General features: G+C 52.9%; 1 protein-coding gene across 1 annotated transcript in view; it reads right to left on the bottom strand.

The window, feature by feature from the left end:
* Positions 1-19038, bottom strand: part of LOC122922577 (signal peptide, CUB and EGF-like domain-containing protein 2) — a gene marked incomplete at its 5' end in the record, with an annotated part of 58174 nt that overhangs the window by 12778 nt on the left and 26358 nt on the right. The window contains 4 exons of the mRNA XM_044273238.1: positions 790-957; positions 1624-1788; positions 12403-12606; positions 12839-12979. Coding sequence (XP_044129173.1) covers positions 790-957; positions 1624-1788; positions 12403-12606; positions 12839-12979 — 678 coding nt within the window. The remainder of the gene's footprint in view (positions 1-789; positions 958-1623; positions 1789-12402; positions 12607-12838; positions 12980-19038) is intronic.

Raw genomic sequence — 19038 nt, 5'->3', positions numbered from 1 at the left:
TTATACTCCAGAGCTGCACTCACTATTCTGCTGGTGCAGTCACTGTGTACATACATTACTTATCCTGTACTGATCCTGAGTTACATCCTGTATTATACTCCAGAGCTGCACTCACTATTCTGCTGGTGCAGTCACTGTGTACATACATTACTTATCCTGTACTGATCCTGAGTTACATCCTGTATTATACTCCAGAGCTGCACTCACTATTCTGCTGGTGCAGACACTGTGTACATACATTACTTATCCTGTACTGATCCTGAGTTACATCCTGTATTATACTCCAGAGCTGCACTCACTATTCTGCTGGTGCAGTCACTGTGTACATACATTACTTATCCTGTACTGATCCTGAGTTACATCCTGTATTATACTCCAGAGCTGCACTCACTATTCTGCTGGTGCAGTCACTGTGTACATACATTACTTATCCTGTACTGATCCTGAGTTACATCCTGTATTATACTCCAGAGCTGCACTCACTATTCTGCTGGTGCAGTCACTGTGTACATACATTACTTATCCTGTACTGATCCTGAGTTACATCCTGTATTATACTGCAGAGCTGCACTCACTATTCTGCTGGTGCAGTCACTGTGCACATACATTACTTATCCTGAGTTACCCTAACCCAATCTTTGCCTACATTAGATGGCTGTATGGAGCCTGAACAAACTGGGACTGCTGGGAGATTTCAGCTCTAAAGCCTAAATTAAAGTGTTAACGATACTGTGCTCTTAACCCCTTCCTTCCCAGTTCCGGCAGCCTATTACCCAGCCTGGTAATCACCTCTAGTTTCACAGTCGTGGAAAGACGAGGCGCCGCTCTGTTTAGTTGTTAGTCCTCCGCCACAGGAAATACAAGATGTGCGCCCAGATTCCGACTGGTACGTCCCGAGCGGACACGGACCACAAGGCCAAAAACCATCCGAGGAGATTTCACCTGGAGGACACAGGCCTGGGGGACAAGAAAAGGGGAAAGAACTTGGTTAGAACAGACCCAATATTCGCTGGCGGTTCCACAGATGGAGTAGACTTTATTGCAGAGGGCTGCTGCTTCTAGGAGACATCTCGCTAATGTGCAATAAGGTCCACTCATGAGCCTACAGTCTGTGCGCTAGGAATATAGGCTGCAATAGATCAGATGGCCGCTAGATGGCGCCGTTACATCAGGCTGCATGAATTACAGCAATGTCTTACAATTCTCTAAGAATTATATGAAGAAGCCGCTGAGATCTGAGCCGATCGGGACATCTCGCCACCGGGCATTATCTCCCCTCCCTGGTCCCTGCCCGAGGTCAATGCTGTATTGTGGGTCCAGCCACTTTTCTGGGGACCGCTGCACCCCTATCACTTTAAGCACTTTAAGCACCACTCAAGTAGAGTAACTTGCAGTCACTTTACTGAAACATTAAGTCTTTTACTCCAGCCACAGCCAGAGCTGCATTCACACCATGGGCAGACACACAACCTCTGACAGTTCCGCTCAGCTTCCATAATAACCCATGAGAGCCTAGTAAAATGCTCCCTGCAGCTCTGGATGTGACTAGAGAACAAGAGATCATGCATCTCGAGATGAACACAAGATCTGTAGGTGGAGCTCCTCATGCTCTGCGTTGATTACCTCCACACTCAGACACGTCTCGAGCGCCAGCGTGCTTTGGGTGGTCCCGATTGTCGGGGCACATTTCACACGTTATCTGCCCTTCCTCGATCTGGAACGTTCCGTGCGGACATAAGACGCACTGCTCCTTGTCCTCGTCGTAGTACGTTCCGGCACGACAGCTAGCTGATAGAAAGAGGAGAAAACTGCGCTGGTTAATGGCGGCAGAAGCGGGCGAGCGCTGACCGGGTGCAAGCAAAGCAAGAAAGTGAGACTGAATCTTCATGCAGTAGAGGAGCTCAGCTGAGTTGTTAGAGGGTGCGAGTGTCCACAGGCTTACTGACTGTTTCCAATAGCAACCAGGAACTTTGTGAGTTTAGCTCTGGGGCACTTACTGCAGTATCTGGGACAGGTGTGCATCCTGGTGCATGAATACAATACAAGAACCAGCAGTGAAGACTGACACCCAGGCAGGGGAGAGACAGAGAGGTAGACAGAGGAGTGTACTGCTTTATAACAATATCATCTCCATGGCAGAGTGCATGAGGTGCAGATGTCTCGGTTACAGCAGTCCTATTTAAAAAAAACCCATCCTGAGGCCTCATGGACATGAACGTTGATCGGCCGTGCCGTGCAACACCCGTGCGGATTGAGTCTGGCAGGGGGGACAGAGGATCGAGTCTGGCAGGGGGGACAGAGGATCGAGTCTGGCAGGGGGGACAGAGGATCGAGTCTGGCAGGGGGGACAGAGGATCGAGTCTGGCAGGGGGGACAGAGGATCGAGTCTGGCAGGGGGGACAGAGGATCGAGTCTGGCAGGGGGGACAGAGGATCGAGTCTGGCAGGGGGGACAGAGGATCGAGTCTGGCAGGGGGGACAGAGGATCGAGTCTGGCAGGGGGGACAGAGGATCGAGTCTGGCAGGGGGGACAGAGGATCGAGTCTGGCAGGGGGGACAGAGGATCGAGTCTGGCAGGGGGGACAGAGGATCGAGTCTGGCAGGGGGGACAGAGGATCGAGTCTGGCAGGGGGACAGAGGATCGAGTCTGGCAGGGGGGACAGAGGATCGAGTCTGGCAGGGGGGACAGAGGATCGGGGGGGGACAGAGGATCGAGTCTGGCAGGGGGGACAGAGGATCGAGTCTGGCAGGGGGGACAGAGGATCGAGTCTGGCAGGGGGGACAGAGGATCTGGCAGGGGGTCTGGCAGGGGGGACAGAGGATCGAGTCTGGCAGGGGGGACAGAGGATCGAGTCTGGCAGGGGGGACAGAGGATCGAGTCTGGCAGGGGGGACAGAGGATCGAGTCTGGCAGGGGGGACAGAGGATCGAGTCTGGCAGGGGGGACAGAGGATCGAGTCTGGCAGGGGGGACAGAGGATCGAGTCTGGCAGGGGGGACAGAGGATCGAGTCTGGCAGGGGGGGACAGAGGATCGAGTCTGGCAGGGGGGACAGAGGATCGAGTCTGGCAGGGGGGACAGAGGATCGAGTCTGGCGGGGGGGACAGAGGATCGAGTCTGGCGGGGGGGACAGAGGATCGAGTCTGGGCGGGGGGGACAGAGGATCGAGTCTGGCGGGGGGACAGAGGATCGAGTCTGGCGGGGGGGACAGAGGATCGAGTCTGGCGGGGGGGGACAGAGGATCGAGTCTGGCGGGGGGACAGAGGATTCAGGAGAGGGGGACAGAGGATTCAGGAGAGGGGGGCAGAGGATTCAGGAGAGGGGGGCAGAGGATTCAGGAGAGGGGGACAGAGGATTCAGGAGAGGGGGACAGAGGATTCAGGAGAGGGGGACAGAGGATTGAGTCTGGCGGGGGGGGCAGAGGAGTATAGAGAGGGACGGGATCGAGTCTGGCTGGGGACAGAGGATCGAGTCTGGCTGGGGGACAGAGGATCGAGTCTGGCTGGGGGGACAGAGGATCGAGTCTGGCTGGGGGACAGAGGATCGAGTCTGGCTGGGGGACAGAGGATCGAGTCTGGCTGGGGGACAGAGGATCGAGTCTGGCTGGGGGACAGAGGATCCAAGTCTGGCTGGGGGACAGAGGATCGAGTCTGGCTGGGGGACAGAGGATCGAGTCTGGCTGGGGGACAGAGGATCGAGTCTGGCGGGGGGGACAGAGGATCGAGTCTGGCGGGGGGGACAGAGGATCGAGTCTGGCGGGGGGGACAGAGGATCGAGTCTGGCGGGGGGACAGAGGATCGAGTCTGGCGGGGGGACAGAGGATCGAGTCTGGCGGGGGGGACAGAGGATCGAGTCTGGCGGGGGGACAGAGGATTCAGGAGAGGGGGACAGAGGATTCAGGAGAGGGGGGCAGAGGATTCAGGAGAGGGGACAGAGGATTCAGGAGAGGGGGACAGAGGATTCAGGAGAGGGGGACAGAGGATTGAGTCTGGCGGGGGGCAGAGGAGTATAGAGAGGGGGACAGAGGATCGAGTCTGGCTGGGGGACAGAGGATCGAGTCTGGCTGGGGGACAGAGGATCGAGTCTGGCTGGGGGACAGAGGATCGAGTCTGGCTGGGGGACAGAAGATCGAGTCTGGCTGGGGGACAGAGGATCGAGTCTGGCGGGGGGGACAGAGGATCGAGTCTGGCGGGGGGGACAGAGGATCGAGTCTGGCGGGGGGACAGAGGATCGAGTCTGGCGGGGGGGACAGAGGATCGAGTCTGGCGGGGGGACAGAGGATCGAGTCTGGCGGGGGGACAGAGGATCGAGTCTGGCGGGGGGACAGAGGATTCAGGAGAGGGGGACAGAGGATTCAGGAGAGGGGGGCAGAGGATTCAGGAGAGGGGGACAGAGGATTCAGGAGAGGGGGACAGAGGATTCAGGAGAGGGGGACAGAGGATTGAGTCTGGCGGGGGGCAGAGGAGTATAGAGAGGGGGACAGAGGATCGAGTCTGGCTGGGGGACAGAGGATCGAGTCTGGCTGGGGGACGGAGGATCGAGTCTGGCTGGGGGACGGAGGATCGAGTCTGGCTGGGGGACGGAGGATCGAGTCTGGCTGGGGGACGGAGGATCGAGTCTGGCTGGGGGACGGAGGATCGAGTCTGGCTGGGGGACAGAGGATCGAGTGTGGCTGGGGGACAGAGGATCGAGTCTGGCTGGGGGACAGAGGATCGAGTCTGGCGGGGGGGACAGAGGATCGAGTCTGGCGGGGGGGACAGAGGATCGAGTCTGGCGGGGGGACAGGATCGAGTCTGGCGGGGGGACAGGATCGAGTCTGGCGGGGGGACAGAGGATCGAGTCTGGTGGGGGGGACAGAGGATCGAGTCTGGCGGGGGGGACAGAGGATCGAGTCTGGCGGGGGGGACAGAGGATCGAGTCTGGCGGGGGGGACAGAGGATCGAGTCTGGCGGGGGGACAGAGGATTCAGGAGAGGGGGACAGAGGATTCAGGAGAGGGGGGCAGAGGATTCAGGAGAGGGGGACAGAGGATTCAGGAGAGGGGGACAGAGGATTGAGTCTGGCTGGGGGACAGAGGATCGAGTCTGGCTGGGGGACAGAGGATCGAGTCTGGCTGGGGGACAGAGGATCGAGTCTGGCGGGGGGACAGAGGATCGAGTCTGGCGGGGGGACAGAGGATCGAGTCTGGCTGGGGGACAGAGGATCGAGTCTGGCAGGGGGGACAGAGGATCGAGTCTGGCGGGGGGACAGAGGATCGAGTCTGGCGGGGGGACAGAGGATCGAGTCTGGCTGGGGGACAGAGGATCGAGTCAGGAGAGGATTCAGGAGAGGGGGACAGAGGATTGAGTCTGGTGGGGGACAGAGGATTGAGTCTGGCGGGGGGACGGGGGAGCGAGTCTGGCTGGGGGACAGAGGATCGAGTCTGGCGGGGGGACAGAGGATCGAGTCAGGAGAGGATTCAGGAGAGGGGGACAGAGGATTGACTCTGGTGGGGGGACAGAGGATTGAGTCTGGTGGGGGGACAGAGGATTGAGTCTGGCGGGGGGACGGGGGAGCGAGTCTGGGATCAGTTTACTCCCCTCACTCAGATTTCATGCCAAGTCCCATGAATGTGGGGGGGATATTACACGCTATTAACGAGTTACATAGGACTGCAGGTAACATCTGCACTTAAGGATCACAAAGCGTAAATGAAGTAGCAGCGAGCAGGTAAGTGACTACATCAGCTCTGCTACATCCTCGCGCAGCACCACATTTCAGAACATACATCTTATAACTTGGCGTCAGTTGCGATGCGGACTAGATGTGTAAATCTCGAGTTGCGGATCTGCTTCGCCGCAGCTGTCAGGATCCCGCGCTCTGACTTGCTGCGCAGAATTCCGAGGATACGTTTTATTTCACTTTGCGTTTAACAATCATTTCTATATAAATAATGGGGAGGGGGTGTCAGGAATTATGCAACTGGTTTATGAGCGAACGCCACTCCTTCACCTTGAGGTCCGACGGTGCGATATTTATCAGCGGGCCCTGATAGGATCCGATCGCCGCGGCCGCCCCCATTCAAGTGCTGCACTTCAGACGCCTATTGACTTGAGGAATTAAAAAAACAAGAATTCAAATCCCCATCGTCTTTGGCCTCGGACAATGGGGGCAATTGGCTTCGGCAGACTTCATTTTCATAGTGGGGTCTTTTGTGAGTCTCCAGTGACCATTAAAAGCCCATTCGGAGGTCTTCACGCAGCTGGTTTTTAATACTCTGGGGCTTTTGTGATGTAAAATGGGGCCCCGCAGGGGGCGCTCCGGATTAGTGGCCACAAAGACATTTAAAGGGATCAGACATTGTGTCTTCTCAGTATCTAATGCCGCAGAAAACCCCCATTGATCTCAGTTGTTGAGTGTGAACTCGCCGCCGAGGTCAGAGCGGCTCCTGCGCAGCCCTAACTGTCGCTGAAAATCGGATTCTCGCATTGTCGACGCAATTTATACTTCGTTTAGGCCTTTCATGAGCTCCAGGAGTCTGACCGGGAATTAAGCATTATTAGCCCTGAATGTGCTGCAAAATCCTAATGCTCTTGGCTGCGGCGGCAGAGGGGGCGGCAGAGGGGGCGGCAGCAAAGATCTGCATGTGAAAGTGTGCTGGCATGTACGAGAGCATAGTCTGATAGTCCGCAAATCCCACAAACCCAGACACACAATGATGCTGGATTAGCAGAACAGGTTTTTATTTCCAGATCCTCGGGAATGTGCCACCCGATGACCCCAATAACTGCCGGATTAGCAGGATCTGACCCAGGAACCCTCATCTTCAGGATGACTGCTGTCCCATGTCCAGACCCCAGGAATGTGCTGCCCAATGACCCCAATAACTGCCGGATTAGCAGGATCTGACCCAGGAACCCTCATCTTCAGGATGACTGTTGTCCCATGTCCAGACCCCAGGAATGTGCCACCCGATGACCCCAATAACTGCCGGATTAGCAGGATCTGACCCAGGAACCCTCATCTTCAGGATGACTGCTGTCCTATGTCCAGACCCCAGGAATGTGCTGCCCAATGACCCCAATAACTGCCGGATTAGCAGGATCTGACCCAGGAACCCTCATCTTCAGGATGAGAGATGTCCTATGTCCAGACCCCAGGAATGTGCCACCCGATGACCCCAATAACTGCCGGATTAGCAGGATCTGACCCAGGAACCCTCATCTTCAGGATGACTGATGTCCCATGTCCAGACCCCAGGAATGTGCCGCCCAATGACCCCAATAACTGCCGGATTAGCAGGATCTGACCCAGGAACCCTCATCTTCAGGATGACTGTTGTCCCATGTCCAGACCCCAGGAATGTGCCGCCCAATGACCCCAATAACTGCCGGATTAGCAGGATCTGACCCAGGAACCCTCATCTTCAGGATGACTGTTGTCCCATGTCCAGACCCCAGGAATGTGCCACCCGATGACCCCAATAACTGCCGGATTAGCAGGATCTGACCCAGGAACCCTCATCTTCAGGATGAGAGATGTCCCATGTCCAGACCCCAGGAATGTGCCACCCGATGACCCCAATAACTGCCGGATTAGCAGGATCTGACCCAGGAACCCTCATCTTCAGGATGAGAGATGTCCTATGTCCAGACCCCAGGAATGTGCCACCCGATGACCCCAATAACTGCCGGATTAGCAGGATCTGACCCAGGAACCCTCATCTTCAGGATGAGAGATGTCCCATGTCCAGACCCCAGGAATGTGCTGCCCGATGACCCCAATAACTGCCGGATTAGCAGGATCTGACCCAGGAACCCTCATATTCAGGATGACTGTTGTCCCATGTCCAGACCCCAGGAATGTGCCGCCCAATGACCCCAATAACTGCCGGATTAGCAGGATCTGACCCAGGAACCCTCATCTTCAGGATGAGAGATGTCCCATGTCCAGACCCCAGGAATGTGCCGCCCGATGACCCCAATAACTGCCGGATTAGCAGGATCTGACCCAGGAACCCTCATCTTCAGGATGACTGATGTCCCATGTCCAGACCCCAGGAATGTGCTGCCCGATGACCCCAATAACTGCCGGATTAGCAGGATCTGACCCAGGAACCCTCATCTTCAGGATGAGAGATGTCCCATGTCCAGACCCCAGGAATGTGCCGCCCGATGACCCCAATAACTGCCGGATTAGCAGGATCTGACCCAGGAACCCTCATCTTCAGGATGAGAGATGTCCCATGTCCAGACCCCAGGAATGTGCCGCCCGATGACCCCAATAACTGCCGGATTAGCAGGATCTGACCCAGGAACCCTCATCTTCAGGATGACTGCTGTCCCATGTCCAGACCCCAGGAATGTGCCGCCCGATGACCCCAATAACTGCCGGATTAGCAGGATCTGACCCAGGAACCCTCATCTTCAGGATGAGAGATGTCCCATGTCCAGACCCCAGGAATGTGCCGCCCGATGACCCCAATAACTGCCGGATTAGCAAGATCTGACCCAGGAACCCTCATCTTCAGGATGACTGCTGTCCCATGTCCAGACCCCAGGAATGTGCCGCCCAATGACCCCAATAACTGCCGGATTAGCAGGATCTGACCCAGGAACCCTCATCTTCAGGATGAGAGATGTCCCATGTCCAGACCCCAGGAATGTGCCGCCCGATGACCCCAATAACTGCCGGATTAGCAGGATCTGACCCAGGAACCCTCATCTTCAGGATGACTGCTGTCCCATGTCCAGACCCCAGGAATGTGCCGCCCGATGACCCCAATAACTGCCGGATTAGCAAGATCTGACCCAGGAACCCTCATCTTCAGGATGACTGCTGTCCCATGTCCAGACCCCAGGAATGTGCCGCCCAATGACCCCAATAACTGCCGGATTAGCAGGATCTGACCCAGGAACCCTCATCTTCAGGATGAGAGATGTCCCATGTCCAGACCCCAGGAATGTGCCACCCGATGACCCCAATAACTGCCGGATTAGCAGGATCTGACCCAGGAACCCTCATCTTCAGGATGACTGCTGTCCCATGTCCAGACCCCAGGAATGTGCCGCCCAATGACCCCAATAACTGCCGGATTAGCAGGATCTGACCCAGGAACCCTCATCTTCAGGATGAGAGATGTCCCATGTCCAGACCCCAGGAATGTGCCACCCGATGACCCCAATAACTGCCGGATTAGCAGGATCTGACCCAGGAACCCTCATCTTCAGGATGACTGCTGTCCCATGTCGAGACCCCAGGAATGTGCCGCCCAATGACCCCAATAACTGCCGGATTAGCAGGATCTGACCCAGGAACCCTCATCTTCAGGATGACTGCTGTCCCATGTCCAGACCCCAGGAATGTGCTGCCCGATGACCCCAATAACTGCCGGATTAGCAGGATCTGACCCAGGAACCCTCATCTTCAGGATGAGAGATGTCCCATGTTCAGACCCCAGGAATGTGCTGCCCGATGACCCCAAAAACTGCCGGATTAGCAGGATCTGACCCAGGAACCCTCATCTTCAGGATGACTGATGTCCCATGTCCAGACCCCAGGAATGTGCTGCCCGATGACCCCAATAACTGCCGGATTAGCAGGATCTGACCCAGGAACCCTCATCTTCAGGATGACTGATGTCCCATGTCCAGACCCCAGGAATGTGCTGCCCGATGACCCCAAAAACTGCCGGATTAGCAGGATCTGACCCAGGAACCCTCATCTTCAGGATGACTGAATGTGCCATGTCCAGACCCCCGAGAATGTGCCATCTTCAGGAACCCTGATCTTCAGGATGACTGATGTCCCATGTCCAGACCCCAGGAATGTGCCGCCCAATAACCCCAATAACTGCCGGATTAGCAGGATCTGACCCAGGAACCCTCATCTTCAGGATGACTGCTGTCCCATGTCCAGACCCCAGGAATGTGCCGCCCAATGACCCCAATAACTGCCGGATTAGCAGGATCTGACCCAGGAACCCTCATCTTCAGGATGAGAGATGTCCCATGTCCAGACCCCAGGAATGTGCTGCCCGATGACCCCAATAACTGCCGGATTAGCAGGATCTGACCCAGGAACCCTCATCTTCAGGATGACTGCTGTCCCATGTCCAGACCCCAGGAATGTGCCGCCCAATGACCCCAATAACTGCCGGATTAGCAGGATCTGACCCAGGAACCCTCATCTTCAGGATGAGAGATGTCCCATGTCCAGACCCCAGGAATGTGCTGCCCGATGACCCCAATAACTGCCGGATTAGCAGGATCTGACCCAGGAACCCTCATCTTCAGGATGAGAGATGTCCCATGTCCAGACCCCAGGAATGTGCTGCCCGATGACCCCAATAACTGCCGGATTAGCAGGATCTGACCCAGGAACCCTCATCTTCAGGATGAGAGATGTCCCATGTCCAGACCCCAGGAATGTGCTGCCCGATGACCCCAATAACTGCCGGATTAGCAGGATCTGACCCAGGAACCCTCATCTTCAGGATGAGAGATGTCCCATGTCCAGACCCCAGGAATGTGCCACCCGATGACCCCAATAACTGCCGGATTAGCAGGATCTGACCCAGGAACCCTCATCTTCAGGATGAGAGATGTCCTATGTCCAGACCCCAGGAATGTGCCACCCGATGACCCCAATAACTGCCGGATTAGCAGGATCTGACCCAGGAACCCTCATCTTCAGGATGACTGCTGTCCCATGTCCAGACCCCAGGAATGTGCCGCCCAATGACCCCAATAACTGCCGGATTAGCAGGATCTGACCCAGGAACCCTCATCTTCAGGATGAGAGATGTCCCATGTCCAGACCCCAGGAATGTGCTGCCCGATGACCCCAATAACTGCCGGATTAGCAGGATCTGACCCAGGAACCCTCATCTTCAGGATGACTGTTGTCCCATGTCCAGACCCCAGGAATGTGCCGCCCAATGACCCCAATAACTGCCGGATTAGCAGGATCTGACCCAGGAACCCTCATCTTCAGGATGAGAGATGTCCCATGTCCAGACCCCAGGAATGTGCCGCCCGATGACCCCAATAACTGCCGGATTAGCAGGATCTCACCCAGGAACCCTCATCTTCAGGATGACTGCTGTCCCATGTCCAGACCCCAGGAATGTGCCGCCCGATGACCCCAATAACTGCCGGATTAGCAGGATCTGACCCAGGAACCCTCATCTTCAGGATGACTGATGTCCCATGTCCAGACCCCCTCACATCACTCAGGACCTAATCTAATGTTTTTTACTGTATGTAGCTGACGGGCGCATCATGAAGTGAGGGATGTAATCTTCCAGGAGGGGCCGCCATTGTAGTAAATTCTGTAGGAGGTTATTACAGGAGCGGCCATCATTACCACATCTGGATCCTTGTCTACAATTCTTCTGAAGCCAAGGTTAAAAATAACATCAATGGAGGCGGAGAAGGGGTGCGGGGTGCGAGGGATCGTCAATGATGTCTACATCACAATATATGAAGAAAGAAAAACACTGTGTATGTCAAACTGCAACCACTGGGGGCACTGTTCTATAGCTCCCTCCCTATAAAGTACTTGTCTCCAACCCGCAGCTCCCCAGCATGCCCTGACATACGGCATATAAATGGTATATAAATTTGCACCCTCTTCTTTCGTATTGATCTGCCTGCATGTCAGTTTTCACTGTCTAGAATTCTATTCATGAATGCACAGTTACAAACTCCTCCCAGGTAAGAGAGAACATAAATAGAAGTGCGGAGGCGGTATATGGCAGTTAGTATATTGCTGGTGTCCTCCTATCCATTACTCCGAGTACCAGTGAACAGGGCCAGACGGCGAGACTGCAAAACGCGTTTGGTAGACGGACTTCAGCGTAATACAATCTGACTATTTACTTAGCGTGAAATTCTCGGCGTCTTCTAAGGACATTTTCTTTGTGGCTCATTTACGTGTCACGTGCCCGGATAATAACGGAGGTACAAGGCGTTACCTCAATCCCAGTGGATATGGAAGCCATGCTGCACCTTCATCTTGTAATTACTTCTCTGGACACAGAGCCTGGAGAAGGCCTGTCACATCGAATGAGCGTCCCCTCGTGTGAGGGGCGTGCCAATGTTTACATGACGGATTACAAGGGCTATTCACAATCCTCCTCTAGTACAGTAACGCTGCGGCATCTGGCCACATAGGGCGCTACACAAGGCTGCGGGGGGAAAATCCACAGTGTGTGTTGTGGCACCACAACGTGGATGGAATCCGCAGCACGTCCACGTGTTACACAAACCTAAGAGGAAATCCCACCTTGTATGGCTACACGCTAACAGTGAATGATCCCCAACGCTTCTGATAACAACAATTACTTCCCCTGTAGTGTTCCAGAAATGGACAATTATGGATTACGGACAGTTTTACTTAGTATAGTCTGTGTGAAGGCGCTTACCGCATCGACTGTCCACGCGGATTTGTCCAGTTCCGCATGCCTCCTGGTTTTCTGACGAACGAGGCATTTTCTTTGAGACCTCAAAATCCTTGCCAGATAGTCTAACATGAAAGTTGTCCTTGCCAATCGCTTTCCGCAGGGTCCTGATGGTCTTGCGCAGCCTTTTTTCTGCTTTCCCACGGACACAGCTGAGACTGCAAGTCTCTGAAGAAAATAAAAGGGCTTTGCATAAGTGTTAACACCCTAGAGAGCTCAGTGGTGCATTGTTACAACATTGGGCCTAGCACCGAGAATAGTCACCCGTTATATTCCCAAACTCACAATACAAAACAGGAGATACTTGTGTTCAAGACAAAGAAGCGGGAGGAGTCAGGAAAGTAAAAGCGCGGCGTGAAAACTTCCAATATGTCGCAACTGTGCATGTTATTAAACGAACCTGTCACCTCCTTCTGGTTTATGTCCAGCTCAAAGTGAGCAGTTATAAGGGTCTCCTTGGCAGATGTCTTGCGTCCGCTCAGCCGTCTCTTGCACGTTATGTTGACGAAGGAAAGGCTTTCATAGACATGGGACTGTCTCTCTGTGCGGAAAGAGATGAAAGAAGCAGCAGAGGCGGTAATTCCAGGATGGAACAGCGTCTCGGAGATAAACAGCTCCGGATACAGTGTAACACCCCATCGCTCCCCTCTGTTATCTGCGCCGCTTATTACAGACACTCGGACTCCAGCGTCAGATTCTGCTCATCGCTGTGATCTCATCTCTGACGTCTATCCCACAAAGCGCCCAGTTACGGTATAAAGATTATTATTGTACAATTAGCATTAAATTATAATCCATTAGACGGGTAAATACAAAATTGCCACATATCTTCCATGGAGGAGCGGCTGATATCAGTCACATACGATGTAATGTCTCTGGAGGTGATATCAGTGCTGGAGCGTTATCATCTTCATCTCTCTGAAGGACTCTACAGTCATCCTCTCCCCTGAAATGGCTGATAACAGGGGCAATAGACTGTATTCTCCTGTCCTACAGTCATCCTCTCCCCTGAAATGGCTGATAACAGGGGGCAGTAGACTGTATTCTCCTGTCCTACAGTCATCCTCTCCCCTGAAATGGCTGATAACAGGAAGCAATAGACTGTATTTCTCCTGTCCTACAGTCATTCCTCTCCCATGGCTGATAACAGGGGAGCAATAGACTGTATTCTCCTGTCCTACAGTCATCCTCTCCCCTGAAATGGCTGATAACAGGGGCAATAGACTGTATTCTCCTGTCCTACAGTCATCCTCTCCCTGAAATGGCTGATAACAGGGGGCAATAGACTGTATTCTCCTGTCCTACAGTCATCCTCTCCCCTGAAATGGCTGATAACAGGGGGCAATAGACTGTATTCTCCTGTCCTACAGTCATCCTCTCCCCTGAAATGGCTGATAACAGGGGGCAATAGACTGTATTCTCCTGTCCTACAGTCATCCTCTCCCCTGAAATGGCTGATAACAGGGGGCAATAGACTGTATTCTCCTGTCCTACAGTCATCCTCTCCCCTGAAATGGCTGATAACAGGGGGCAATAGACTGTATTCTCCTGTCCTACAGTCATCCTCTCCCCTGAAATGGCTGATAACAGGGGGCAATAGACTGTATTCTCCTGTCCTACAGTCATCCTCTCCCCTGAAATGGCTGATAACAGGGGGCAATAGACTGTATTCTCCTGTCCTACAGTCATCCTCCCCCCTGACATGGCTGATAACAGGGGGCAATAGACTGTATTCTCCTGTCCTACAGTCATCCTCCCCCCCCTGAAATGGCTGATAACAGGGGGCAATAGACTGTATTCTCCTGTCCTACAGTCATCCTCCCCCCTGAAATGGCTGATAACAGGGAGCAATAGACTGTATTCTCCTGTCCTACAGTCATCCTCTCCCCTGAAATGGCTGATAACAGGGGGCAATAGACTGTATTCTCCTGTCCTACAGTCATCCTCTCCCCTGAAATGGCTGATAACAGGGGGCAATAGACTGTATTCTCCTGTCCTACAGTCATCCTCTCCCCTGAAATGGCTGATAACAGGGGGCAATAGACTGTATCTCCTGTCCTACTGTCATCCTCTCCCCTGAAATGGCTGATAACAGGGGCAATAGACTGTATTCTCCTGTCCTACAGTCATCCTCTCCCCTGAAATGGCTGATAACAGGGAGCAATAGACTGTATTCTCCTGTCCTACAGTCATCCTCTCCCCTGAAATGGCTGATAACAGGGGGCAATAGACTGTATTCTCCTGTCCTACAGTCATCCTCCCCCCTGAAATGGCTGATAACAGGGGCAATAGACTGTATTCTCCTGTCCTACAGTCATCCTCTCCCCTGAAATGGCTGATAACAGGGGCAATAGACTGTATTCTCCTGTCCTACAGTCATCCTCTCCCCTGAAATGGCTGATAACAGGGGGCAATAGACTGTATTCTCCTGTCCTACAGTCATCCTCCCCCTGAAATGGCTGATAACAGGGGGCAATAGACTGTATTCTCCTGTCCTACAGTCATCCTCTCCCCCTGAAATGGCTGATAACAGGGGGCAATAGACTGTATTCTCCTGTCCTACAGTCATCCTCTCCCCTGAAATGGCTGATAACAGGGGCAATAGACTGTATTCTCCTGTCCTACAGTCATCCTCTCCCCTGAAATGGCTGATAACAGGGGGCAATAGACTGTATTCTCCTGTCCTACAGTCATCCTCTCCCCTGAAATGGCTGATAACAGGGGGCAATAGACTGTATTCTCCTGTCCTACAGTCATCCTCTCCCCTGAAATGGCTGATAACAGGGGGCAATAGACTGTATTCTCCTGTCCTACAGTCATCCTCTCCCCTGAAATGGCTGATAACAGGGGGCAATAGACTGTATTCTCCTGTCCTACAGTCATCCTCTCCCCTGAAATGGCTGATAACAGGGGGCAATAGACTGTATTCTCCTGTCCTACAGTCATCCTCTCCCCTGAAATGGCTGATAACAGGGGGCAATAGACTGTATTCTCCTGTCCTACAGTCATCCTCTCCCCTGAAATGGCTGATAACAGGGGGCAATAGACTGTATTCTCCTGTCCTACAGTCATCCTCTCCCCTGAAATGGCTGATAACAGGGGGCAATAGACTGTATTCTCCTGTCCTACAGTCATCCTCTCCCCTGAAATGGCTGATAACAGGGGGCAATAGACTGTATTCTCCTGTCCTACAGTCATCCTCTCCCCTGAAATGGCTGATAACAGGGGGCAATAGACTGTATTCTCCTGTCCTACAGTCATCCTCTCCCCTGAAATGGCTGATAACAGGGGGCAATAGACTGTATTCTCCTGTCCTACAGTCATCCTCTCCCCCTGAAATGGCTGATAACAGGGGGCAATAGACTGTATTCTCCTGTCCTACAGTCATCCTCTCCCCTGAAATGGCTGATAACAGGGGCAATAGACTGTATTCTCCTGTCCTACAGTCATCCTCTCCCCTGAAATGGCTGATAACAGGGAGGCAATAGACTGTATTCTCCTGTCCTACAGTCATCCTCTCCCCTGAAATGGCTGATAACAGGGGGCAATAGACTGTATTCTCCTGTCCTACAGTCATCCTCTCCCCTGAAATGGCTGATAACAGGGGCAATAGACTGTATTCTCCTGTCCTACAGTCATCCTCTCCCCTGAAATGGCTGATAACAGGGGCAATAGACTGTATTCTCCTGTCCTACAGTCATCCTCTCCCCTGAAATGGCTGATAACAGGGGGCAATAGACTGTATTCTCCTGTCCTACAGTCATCCTCTCCCCTGAAATGGCTGATAACAGGGGGCAATAGACTGTATTCTCCTGTCCTACAGTCATCCTCTCCCCTGAAATGGCTGATAACAGGCGGCAATAGACTGTATTCTCCTGTCCTACAGTCATCCTCTCCCCTGAAATGGCTGATAACAGGGGCAATAGACTGTATTCTCCTGTCCTACAGTCATCCTCCCCCCTGAAATGGCTGATAACAGGGGGCAATAGACTGTATTCTCCTGTCCTACAGTCATCCTCTCCCCTGAAATGGCTGATAACAGGGGCAATAGACTGTATTCTCCTGTCCTACAGTCATCCTCTCCCTGAAATGGCTGATAACAGAGGAGCAATAGACTGTATTCTCCTGTCCTACAGTCATCCTCTCCCCTGAAATGGCTGATAACAGGGGGCAATAGACTGTATTCTCCTGTCCTACAGTCATCCTCTCCCCTGAAATGGCTGATAACAGGAGCAATAGACTGTATTCTCCTGTCCTACAGTCATCCTCTCCCCTGAAATGGCTGATAACAGGGGGCAATAGACTGTATTCTCCTGTCCTACAGTCATCCTCCCCCTGAAATGGCTGATAACAGGGGCAATAGACTGTATTCTCCTGTCCTACAGTCATCCTCTCCCCTGAAATGGCTGATAACAGGGGGCAATAGACTGTATTCTCCTGTCCTACAGTCATCCTCTCCCCCTGAAATGGCTGATAACAGGAGGCAATAGACTGTATTCTCCTGTCCTACAGTCATCCTCTCCCCTGAAATGGCTGATAACAGGGGGCAATAGACTGTATTCTCCTGTCCTACAGTCATCCTCTCCCCCTGAAATGGCTGATAACAGGAGGCAATAGACTGTATTCTCCTGTCCTACAGTCATCCTCTCCCCTGAAATGGCTGATAACAGGGAGGAATAGACTGTATTCTCCTGTCCTACAGTCATCCTCTCCCCTGAAATGGCTGATAACAGGGGGCAATAGACTGTATTCTCCTGTCCTACAGTCATCCTCTCCCCTGAAATGGCTGATAACAGGGAGGCAATAGACTGTATTCTCCTGTCCTACAGTCATCCTCTCCCCCTGAAATGGCTGATAACAGGAGGCAATAGACTGTATTCTCCTGTCCTACAGTCATCCTCTCCCCTGAAATGGCTGATAACAGGGAGCAATAGACTGTATTCTCCTGTCCTACAGTCATCCTCTCCCCTGAAATGGCTGATAACAGGGGGCAATAGACTGTATTCTCCTGTCCTACAGTCATCCTCTCCCCTGAAATGGCTGATAACAGGGGAGCAATAGACTGTATTCTCCTGTCCTACAGTCATCCTCTCCCCTGAAATGGCTGATAACAGGGAGCAATAGACTGTATTCTCCTGTCCTACAGTCATCCTCTCCCCTGAAATGGCTGATAACAGGGAGCAATAGACTGTATTCTCCTGTCCTACAGTCATCCTCTCCCCTGAAATGGCTGATAACAGGGAGCAATAGACTGTATTCTCCTGTCCTACAGTCATCCTCTCCCCTGAAATGGCTGATAACAGGGAGCAATAGACTGTATTCTCCTGTCCTACAGTCATCCTCTCCCCTGAAATGGCTGATAACAGGGAGCAATAGACTGTATTCTCCTGTCCTACAGTCATCCTCTCCCCTGAAATGGCTGATAACAGGGAGCAATAGACTGTATTCTCCTGTCCTACAGTCATCCTCTCCCCTGAAATGGCTGATAACAGGGAGCAATAGACTGTATTCTCCTGTCCTACAGTCATCCTCTCCCCTGAAATGGCTGATAACAGGGAGCAATAGACTGTATTCTCCTGTCCTACAGTCATCCTCTCCCCTGAAATGGCTGATAACAGGGGCAATAGACTGTATTCTCCTGTCCTACAGTCATCCTCTCCCCTGAAATGGCTGATAACAGGGGGCAATAGACTGTATTCTCCTGTCCTACAGTCATCCTCTCCCCTGAAATGGCTGATAACAGGGGCAATAGACTGTATTCTCCTGTCCTACAGTCATCCTCTCCCCTGAAATGGCTGATAACAGGGAGCAATAGACTGTATTCTCCTGTCCTACAGTCATCCTCTCCCCTGAAATGGCTGATAACAGGGGGCAATAGACTGTATTCTCCTGTCCTACAGTCATCCTCTCCCCTGAAATGGCTGATAACAGGGAGCAATAGACTGTATTCTCCTGTCCTACAGTCATCCTCTCCCCTGAAATGGCTGATAACAGGGAGCAATAGACTGTATTCTCCTGTCCTACAGTCATCCTCTCCCCTGAAATGGCTGATAACAGGGAGCAATAGACTGTATTCTCCTGTCCTACAGTCATCCTCTCCCCTGAAATGGCTGATAACAGGGGGCAATAGACTGTATTCTCCTGTCCTACAGTCATCCTCTCCCCTGAAATGGCTGATAACAGGGGGCAATAGACTGTATTCTCCTGTCCTACAGTCATCCTCTCCCCTGAAATGGCTGATAACAGGGGGCAATAGACTGTATTCTCCTGTCCTACAGTCATCCTCTCCCCTGAAATGGCTGATAACAGGGGGCAATAGACTGTATTCTCCTGTCCTACAGTCATCCTCTCCCCTGAAATGGCTGATAACAGGGGGCAATAGACTGTATTCTCCTGTCCTACAGTCATCCTCTCCTCTGAAATGGCTGAAAACCGGGGGCAATAGACTGTATTCTCCTGTCCTACAGTCATCCTCTCCCCTGACATGGCTGATAACAGGAGGCAATAGACTGTATTCTCCTGTCCTACAGTCATCCTCTCCCCTGAAATGGCTGATAACAGGGGGCAATAGACTGTATTCTCCTGTCCTACAGTCATCCT

This window comes from Bufo gargarizans, unplaced genomic scaffold (assembly GCF_014858855.1).
Source record: "Bufo gargarizans isolate SCDJY-AF-19 unplaced genomic scaffold, ASM1485885v1 fragScaff_scaffold_499_pilon, whole genome shotgun sequence".
In the NCBI taxonomy this organism is placed as follows: Eukaryota; Metazoa; Chordata; class Amphibia; order Anura; family Bufonidae; genus Bufo; species Bufo gargarizans.
The sequence above is the reverse complement of the archived record's forward strand: the minus strand, read 5'-3'. Positions and strand labels throughout refer to the sequence as shown.